This window comes from Herpailurus yagouaroundi, unplaced genomic scaffold, assembly GCF_014898765.1.
Source record: "Herpailurus yagouaroundi ecotype Mexico unplaced genomic scaffold, PumYag 163, whole genome shotgun sequence".
NCBI classification, from domain to species: Eukaryota; Metazoa; Chordata; class Mammalia; order Carnivora; family Felidae; genus Herpailurus; species Herpailurus yagouaroundi.
In genome coordinates, this window is record NW_024412404.1 from 9,824,497 (window position 1) to 9,834,543 (window position 10,047).

Below are 10,047 nucleotides of genomic sequence, written 5' to 3' on the forward strand. Positions count from 1 at the left end.
AACAGCCAGTCATAGGCAAAATATTTAACAGACAGATTCCCACTCTTATTGGAGAATGGGGATGTGGAAGAAGAGGCATGGGATTAGAATCCCATCTTTTTAATTAATTGTTCAATTTCATTAAGAAGCTACTATTGTTAATAACCAAAAAGAAATATTTATTGAGAGTTTATTCTAAAACTTCTATACTGAAAGAGATAAAATGAAAACCACGGTTTCTTTGACACGGTATTTACAGTTTAGAGAGTGGGCTATGAACCCTACCTGAAACAGGACTCCATCTTAATACATTTTTGAGAACTTTCCTGATTAAAACGTTTTAGCACTGATTTTATATATTCTCAAACTCTACAAACTTACTGGAGTTATTAATGAAGCTTTTTTGAGTCTAAATAAATAAACTATTGTGAGGAAGACAGATACCCAGAGCCTTGCTGTTAGTTCAAATGCAGACTGCAGTGTGGTGTAAGGCTAGAAAGGGGTCCTGGCATCATCTCTTCTAGAGCTGTGTACTCTGCTCAACTACAGTGTCTTCTAAGAGCTGTTGAAGAGGCTAAACATTTTACTCTCTAATTTGCAGTGAGGAAGCAAAGTCCTGAACCCTCCTCAGTTTCTTATTAACAGATATCAGAAGGAAAAGGAAATTCAGCACTGGTTTCTCAGAGCTTTCTAGAGACACACTTGCAATTTTGTACGTTTAAGTTTATGCCCTGCGGAAGATATCTTCATTCATTACAAACCAAATGGATTTTGATAATTAGGGATAACTAAGACAATAAAAAATTCTATGTTGAATTTCTATAGATAAACTGCAAACAGGTGGCTGCATCTGATGTTAGGTGTTGGAATCCATAATAAGTTTGGGGGATGTCACTGTTTTTTCTGTTGTCTTGTGACAAATGCCAAATGCACACATGACTTAAGAGTCCTGCCTTTTTTTAATTATTATTTCTAATTTCTCCCAAATGCATGTAGTGCTGCTGACCAAGTCATTCTTTACATTAAGGGTTTGATTTATTCATCCAATGGTTAAGCAAATTTATAAAAGTAATTCAAACCAATATTATGCATATTATTTTGCCCCAATCTTGATTAGCCTTGATGGTAGTGATGTCCTTTACGCTCAACTTGTACTGATTAAAAGGGAATCCACTTACAAAAGCAACATTTTTTTATTCCTCAGTGCTAGTTTTATATATATATATAAACTCACAGAGAAAGCTTTCAAATTACTTGTACTCTCATCAACTTGTCTTTTTTTTAACTAAGTATTACAAAAGGGCACATTTGCCAATCAGTGCAATTACATTTAAACATTCCACATCTTTACTCAGGAAAGCACTCAATACGATCAGCCCCAATAGGCCTTTATTGGCATCAGGAAACTAGCAGGGCATTTGGCATGAAAAACAAACCCACATTTTTATTTATATATTACAAAATCTATATTTTAATAATGTATACATTTAAAAAATACAGAGCACTCACGCCCATGTACTCTACAAAAAAAAAAAAAAGTATGACTACTTCATGCATACACACACAATGCACTAAGCATAAATGCATTTACACGACGGGAAGGAAGCTCTTTTCAGCATACACAAGTAATGGATATTGTAACTTCACCCGAACAGGTCAAACTTACTAAGTTTAAGAAAGCGATTATTTCTCTGAGGACTAAAACTGCAGTATAGCCTAATCCTATTTTTTCTTAAGACTGTTTTCCCTTAAACTAGTCCAAAAAAAGGGGCGAGAACATTATTTTCACAGCAATCAAAACCATTCATAAGATCCAATAATGAAACCTACAAAATACTGATTGAGGAGGAAAACAGAAAGGCAATAAAATCGTGTCCATAAGACTGGTGATGCGAATAAAAGTAATCTGAAAGTTTTCTATTTTATTCTAAGAACGCATCCTAAGCCACCTACTGGGGAAAGGGCTACGATTCCGATAGGTCCGGTGCTCGATCGCTGTGCGTCTCACCCTGGCAGGGCCGCGCGCCCTAGCTGGCCATCTGGAAGGGCTCCGGCTGGAAGCCGAAGAGCCTCTGGCCGTAGGGCTCACCCTCACCCGGCAGCTTCGCGCCCGCGAACGGAAGGTAGTGGTCACGGCCAAAGTGCTCACAGTGGAGACTGACCCAGTCCCGCTCGGAGCCGAATCGCTCGGCCTCGGCCAGGATGCGGGTCAGCGCCATGATGTAGCTCAGCGCCATCTGCAAGGTCTCATACTTGGACAGCTTTTTATCCTGGCCCCACTGGGGCACCACCCGGCGCAGGCGGTCGAAGGCCGTGTTGAGTCCCTGCATTCGACGGCGCTCACGCGCGTTGGCCGCCAGGCGCCTGCGCGCCGCGCTCTCCAGCCGCCCGGCCCCGGCGCACGTCCCCGCGCACTCGGCGCCGCCTGCGCACGGGGGCGCGGCGCGCGGTGCCGCCGCTGGGTTGCTGGGCTTGCAGGACTTCATCCCCGTCCCGAAGGAGGGAGGCGCTGAGCTCACTCGCCCGCTTAGGACGTGTGCGCGGGCTCGTCTATTGAGCTGCTCCCCAACGTGGCTCTTCTGAGCAAGTAAGTCATATACAAAGCAACTCGCTTGGAATTAGAGTTAACAGTGGGGAGTACGGGACCCCGCTTCTGTCCTACTGGATAACCAGATTGATGTCTTTTCACTGGCCCAAATTTAGGGGAAACTGAGATGCTGAAGAGAAAGTCATTTTCCCAACGTGAAGTTGGAAAAGAGAAGGGAACCTTCTTGCTGCGGAATTTGGTGTGGCTGGTTTAGGGAAGGCCTTTCAAGTCCTCTGGGAAAGCCTGAGGCTTCTTTTTCAGGAAGACGAAATCTTTCCAGATGCTCAGATAGGGAAGAAGCGGTTTTCCTCAGTAGCTGTCGGAGAGTGCTGGGTGAATCTTTGAAGGAGGAGAATTTATAGCAGAGGGCTGAGGGAGGGAACAGGTGGTGGCAGGTGGGCGGGCGTCCCTCGGCTTCCATCTCAGCACCTTCCTACCCTGGGAACTGCAGGGGGGAAGGGGGACGACGCACAGCAAAATCCTGACATTACAGCCTTCGTCTGTTGAAGTTTCTCCAAAGCTATGTCCAACAGTAACACACCATCTGGAGTGGCCTGGCTGTCCCCAAAAGCATAACAGGGTGGGGGTGGGGAAGAATTTGGTCCATCTTTTCCCATATTAACAGGCAACTTACATATCAAAAACTTAACCGAGGTTTTAAAATTATTAGAAATCATTTGCGTGAACATGTTGGTCTTGGAATTTTGAGATCTATTAGAAGTTTAATATAAGAAGATTTAGCTTTGTCAAGATGTATGACAGTTTTGGTTAATGCTGATCTAATATATTGACATTTTAATTTTAGCTATTAAGTAAGTTGTGACAAATTAGCAGGCCCGAATATTGCAGACCTGGAATTTTAGTGTGCAAATAATTTGGCTGTTTTGTGCAGAATAATTTATTATAACATATCAAAAGATATTAATGGTATATCAAAAAATAACATTCTAATTATATAATTGGATTGCATGAGTTTGGATACTTAAGCAAATTAACTCAGAATTTATACACCATTTCCCCTGAAAGAGGTTCATAAATATTTGGGGACATATATTGAGAAGATAATTATTTAATTTGATATTTAAGTCTAATAAAACTAATCATAATGCACATATATGTGCAAAATGGAAACATCCAAGTAATTTGTGAGATGTTAAAAAACAATTCCTAATGGAAGATTTTTTTCCCTACCTCATAAAGCTATAAATATTTCATACTACTTGGATGTTTCAGTTGTATCAGCTGTCCTCAGGAACAATAATGAAGCATGATTTCCACTACTGATAATGATCTGATTTATACAGAGAACCCATTAACTTGATTTTCCCATCACAGCTTTTTTCTAGCTCTTAAGGAAGAGTAAAGTGGCAAAGAAACCAGCTCCAAATAGATACAAGCCAAGATCATTTCTGGATTCTTCAGGAATACCAAGTATGTTCTCTCTCCTTTTAAAACATGGATTATGTCAGCATTATTCTCAGATATTTTTGTTTAATTAAATTTTCAACAAACTCACAAATTAGTTTCTTCCCCAACCTTTGCCTCCCAAGTCCAGTCTTCCCATAAATAGTTGATTAATCCCCAGCTGAAGCAATGACAGTAAAATGAAGTTGAGTAACATGAAGACAATAGGATGCAATTGAACATTAATGATCTCCAGCGTGACAGATGTTGAACACAGACTTTTGCATGAAGCCACTCAGCTCTGTTACTCTGAGTCCTAATATCTTGGTCAGGAACAGTAGTCCTGTGACAGGAAAGACTATGTTCTTTCATCATCAAAATGTCAAATACATTTTTTTAATTTTTATGGAAATCTGCCTTACTAATACTATTATTTCTCATGTTCATTTATCTTGCCCCTTCCCCCACAAGGAGACTTCTCTGTGATACTCTTTGGACTTTTCTCCCACAAAGCATACTGTGCACTTGTTCTGGACACTATTGACCAGAGTGTTAATAAGGTACATGATTTTGCAGGCCACATATTCACACTCGGAGAGATTATAGTCTGTGCACCAAGAGAATCAAAAGCACAACTTGAAGAGAAAAAGGAAATGTAGCAGTATGCACATAGCACATAAGAACATAAACTAGCAGATATTTACAACATGAAATCGATCCAGGGTAGAGAATATTGCTGTAATAAAGGGCCTTAGGAGGTATACAATGTGTTTAGTAGGACATTTCCCAAATTTTTTCTGAAGGACAATTTATAAGTACTACAAAGATGCTATTGGGGAAAAATATTTCATTGTCAAGTAAGTTTGGGAAATACATCTACTGTCTCCTGCTTATAGAGGCATGAAGAAAATTGGTATAGTAAAATTTCTGAGAAGTCCTAAGGTAAAAAAAAAACAAACATATTGACTCCAGCACTTCCTAGAACTTTTTGAACACAGAACCCTTTTTTCCTAGAGAAGCCTGTCCACAAAGTTCCTTGGAACTTTCAATCCTGCTCTAGTACCTCCCATTTATTTTAAAAGGTTTTTTTAATGTTTATTTTTGAGAAAGTGTGGGTGGGGGAGGGGCAAAGAGAGGGAGATAGAGGATCTGAAGTGGGCTCTGTGCTGTCCTCAGCAAGTTGGACGTGGGGCTCGAACTCACGAACCATGAGATCATGACTTGAGCTAAAGTCGGGCACTCAGCTGACTGAGCCACCTAGGCACCCCTGTCCTCCCATTTATTTTATAGAGGAGAAGGTGAGATGTAGAGACTAAACACTATGCTCAGAGGTATTGAGCAACTTAATGACTATATTAAAATATCCTGTGTTCTTTAATGTTAGAAACTTTCGAATTCTAAGAGCACTTAATACAAGCCACTCAGTTTATGGTGGGGCAGCTGAGATCTACCAGTGACATCTCAAAGTCAGGTAAGTCACCAAGAAAGGTTTCAGGAATAGAACTAGAAATTTTGTGCATAAAGGACAGTATTATTTATTTTATAACCCTAATGTCTAGCACGGTGCCTAGGCAATAATAGATAATAAATGACCCCAAGTGAATGGCTGGAAAAATAAATTAGGTAAATTGTAGATAGATACTAATCAGAATGAGTGTATTCCTAGTGAATAACCTATATGAATTATTTATACACACACATAACTCCACATTTTTTAATGCAAAATGAATTCTTTCCTACCAAAAAAAAAAAACAAATCCATAGGCATTTTAGCCAGAACACACATGGCAGAAACCTCCACATACTGAAGGTATGATCCTACCAGGTAAACTGGCAGTTACTGTAGGTCTCAGGGTTGGCCAGAAATCAAAACTGACAGATGTTGATGGGGGAGGGGGGAAGTAGAAGGAGCTTACACCTGTAGGAGTAGAAAAATAGGAGGACTATTATTTTAGAAGTAAAAGATCAATGACTGGAAATTATTACATAAAATATATAGAACAGATTCAAGGGTAAACATTCCTTTTTTGTCCTAGACCATATTTAATTTTTAAAATGGAAACTCTCCAAAGAAACACAAAATTTAAAAAAAGAGGAAACCGTGAGAAAAATGTTCATTCTGAAATTTGCAGAAAAAAAATATAAAAAATGAGGAATGGGGCTCTCTTCTGGAGGGGGTAGCAGTTGGGGGATTCTGAGTCCTTGAAAGACTCAAACCAGCAAAAGACAAAGGAATGATGAAGTTGAGGTCCACTTATATTCCATTAAAGACCAGAAGTGCAAGGTATTTAAAAAGTTCTTGTAACTTTATAGTATACTGTATAGTTACTAAGGGGGGAAAACTCTGCAAAAGGTTTTATATGTTTAGAAAAAGGAAGGGAAAGGCAAAGTCTTGCACCTCTGTCCCCTGCCCCTCAAAGATCCAGGGAAGAGAAAACCCAGTAGAAGGCAGAAACAAAGAAGGCAGAGACTAATAATGGGGCCACGAGAAAGATGACAATGATGTTGGCGCTCCTGTCCCGGGCCCCAGAAGTGATCATTTATCTCCAGAAAGTATGGGCTCATCTCAGTGCCCTAGGTGATTCTTCAGCCCCCATCACACCACACACTGCTTGAGAATTCTCACTTGACAGTCTGATTTAGTTTCTCATTGGCATGAGCCAGACCGACTTGCATGGTTTGGACTCTGCATTCAGTCTTCTCAATAGTGGATCTTAGCCTCCTCTTAGCATCTGGGTTAAGCATGATCTTTGGAGTCAGTTTTGAGTCCTAGATCTCCTGTCAACTAGCTGTGGGCTCTGGCACAAATCACTTCTATTTTTCCATCTGCAAAGTAGAATCATAAAACCTGCCTCACAGGGCAGTAGTGAGCATTGAATGAGACTATAACCGTAAAGGACCTTGTTTGGTCCCTAAGGACACCACTCTTTAAATGACAGCTAATACTACATGTTGTGAGTAGTTTTTACAAATGATAATGAAAGTGAACTTAACGAATAATTTTTTAATCTTTTATACATAAAGCTACCATTAGTCATGATGAGAATCCTAGCTGTGTGACCTTGGACAACTACTTAACTTCTCTATGCCTTTTAATCTGTTAAAAAGAAGGTTAATAAACAGGTTGGGGGGGGGAAAAAAGAATGTTAATAATAGAACCAGTCTTATAGAATTGGTATGAGGATTGGATAGTTGATTCTTTGTAAGCACTTGGCTCTGTGCTTGGCATATAATTAAATGCAGTATGGGTGCTTATTTAGGTAAATAAAATGACCTGTTGCAATTGTTCAGGATGTACACTAGCCACCCCTCCTTTCTGCTCATTTTTGCTTTGTTTTCCTGTTCTTCAGTGCTTGTCCCATAGAGTGAGCCAGAACACAAAGAGAAGAGTAATTTCAAAGGAGTTCCTTTTCTCTTTTGCCCTGAGCACAGGGCCTTACTGGGTAGTAAATTTGGTGATTTCATTGTAGTTTGAGATTCACTTTTACAGTAACAGACACATATTTTAAAGTGTTAATTTTCAGGGGATGCTTTGTTTTTCCAGTGACTGGAATATTTCCGTTCACCATCCAGGGCCCTTCCCTTACTAGACGTGAGGTATTTGAGAAGACAAATCAGTATTCATGATATTTCTTTTCATGAATGTAGAAGCAGAACAAAGGGAATCAATCTGAGGGATGTGCTGGACTGTTGTATGGTAAATTTAGGCCAGAAGCAACGTTTTTCAGAATGCCCTTCCCTGTGTAGTTCTGGATTTGAGGTAGGCAAAAGGAAGTTACATGAGCTTTGGGAAGCAGAAGTGAAGCCATCATGCTCTGAACATCATGGTAGGTTAGAGGCCATGAAAGATGGATGCAGAGGCACAAGTGGATTCCAGTTTGGTCTTGAACTTTTCCATTGTGTACCTGCTCCTCCCTCCCGACTGCCAGCTCTGCTGACCAACAGGGCCCACTATCAGATGCTTCATGCAAACTCAGAGAGATGGTAGCCACAAAGAAGCACCAGCCTCCCCACCCAGTGTTATTCCAGCAGCTGGACATGCATGCCTTCCAGACCACCCTGCAAGCTCTGACTCATTCACCCAAGCCAGGGCTGCTTAGTGGCTATTCTTTGATGCTTCAACAACCCTTTTTGGACCCTTACATTCTTAGCTCATTCCCTTATTGTGTAAGTCCTCATCCTTATAAATTCCTTCTTCCATAATCTGCACAGTGGCTCTGCTTCCCTGGTTGAACCCTGACTAATAAAAGGAATCTCTTATCCAGGCGACAGCAAAGTTGCCTCCCAGTGAAGACCCTCTACCCTGGTACCTATGTCTTATCTATGTGTCCACCAGTAATTACTATTTCCTTCTGTTCAGCCCTGTGCCAGGCACCATCAGGGATAAGACAGCCTTTAGCCTAGTGGAATTCACAATCCAGTTGTGGAGATAAGACCCAACACACATCAAAAAACTAACCCTGAGTAGTAAACCAGGGTTATGTTTCCTAAACAGCACACAAGATAGTGCGTTAGAGTATGTGAAAAGATTAGAAATCTTGCTAATATTTATTTTATCCCATTTTTTTTAGTTCTGTCTTGGGGTGTTTGTAGTGTACAAAATATAAATACATATATTTATTTATGAGTATATACCAGTGCTTTTTTTTTCTGATAGGAGTGTATGACCAAAAAAGCTGGAACCACTGTCCTAGGCATGAAGCAGTACATGATTAGTACCATTAGGAGCTCAGAGCAGAGAGATTTTACTATGCTCTGGAGGAAAAAGGATTTCGGTTGGTGACCCTACCTCTCTGACATCAGTTCTTCTGCCCCTCAAAAGGCTGCTCCTCCCCCACTGCCCATGCTTGAAGCCACCTTGAGGCTTCTTCACTGGTTACTGCCTTGGCCTCAAATGCAGTTTCTCCATATCTTCCCTGGCTGGTTTGGTTGTGTCATTTACCTCCTGTTCTTTTTTTTTTTTTTTTTAATGTTTATTTATTTTTGAAAGAGTGCCAGCTCAGGAGGGGCAGAGAGAGGGAGACAGAATCTGAAGCAAGCTATGCACTGACAGTAGTGAGCCTGATGTGGGGCTCACACTCATGAACCGCGAGACCATGACCTGAGCCAAAGTCAGATGCTGAACCGGCTGAGCCACCTAGGTGCCCCATTCAGCTCCTATTCTATCCAATGCTTTATGTCCTTAGCTGTTAGTCTGGAAAGTCCAGGAATTCAGGGGTTTCCTCTATACTGTTCCTAGCTGTATCTCCAGTACCTAGAATTGTGTCTAGCACAAAGCATATGGTCAAGAAATGTTGGTTGAAGGAATAAAGGAACGGGGGAGGAAAAGGTAGATGAAGGGACTCCACACACAAAGGGAGAGTAGCAACATAACTCTTTTTTCTTCTTCTAATATGGACTCTTTTGGGGGAAATTGTGTCCTCCAGAAGCAGTGGCAACAGACCTGCTGCTTTTGTTTCTGCTCTGAAATTGTGGTATTCGCTGTTTCACAGTGAGCAGGTGGCTTACTTCCCCAAAGGGTGGCTCTCATTACAATCCAGGTTTCAGGCAGTCCCTGAGTCAGCTCAGAGTAAAAGCCCAGAGGCCTTACTGGCCCAGGCCAGCGGCTGATACCTGCTCCCTGCCCCAGGGAGAAGTGGTTTTCTCTCAATTTTAGTTGGTGTTGCTTTTTTGTTTCCTTGTGCAATTTCAGCAGCTTGGCTGAACAAGTTTTCTAAATGTCCAAAGACTTCGGTCTTTTAAAGCCATGTTCCTGTTCCTCCTCACCATCATGTTTGATTTTTACTTCCCTGCCTGTGTCCCAGCCTCCTACTGACCTCCACTGACCAGGGCACAAAAAGGTACCATGCCTAGCTGACCAGATACCTGTACCAGTCAGATTCCTGGCCGTCTCTAAGTGGAATCCAGTGCTGGTAGCCAGCTGGTAGCCATAGCCATATATGTGGTTTTCTATTCATTTGGCAGCCATATACCAATTTGTTTCATTGTTTCAAACTTTCATTCATTTGTTTATTCAACAAATATTTATTGCACTTACTATGTGCCAGGTTACTAGAAATAGAGTTGCCCACACTGCA

The 10,047-nt window shown here is 41.1% G+C and overlaps 1 protein-coding gene across 1 annotated transcript; it reads right to left on the bottom strand.

The window, feature by feature from the left end:
* Positions 1 to 1,881: 1,881 nt before the first annotated feature.
* ATOH7 (atonal bHLH transcription factor 7) lies at positions 1,882 to 3,214 on the bottom strand. The gene has a single exon (XM_040485186.1). It carries the CDS (start codon positions 2,463 to 2,465, stop codon positions 2,007 to 2,009), a length of 459 nt encoding a protein of 152 aa, XP_040341120.1. The 5' UTR covers positions 2,466 to 3,214; the 3' UTR covers positions 1,882 to 2,006.
* Between the last annotated feature and the right edge of the window lie 6,833 nt (positions 3,215 to 10,047).

Bases quoted from the DNA above. Each gene is read 5' to 3' on its own strand.
- ATOH7 (XM_040485186.1), bottom strand. From the start codon at position 2,465: ATGAAGTCCTGCAAGCCCAGCAACCCAGCGGCGGCACCGCGCGCCGCG.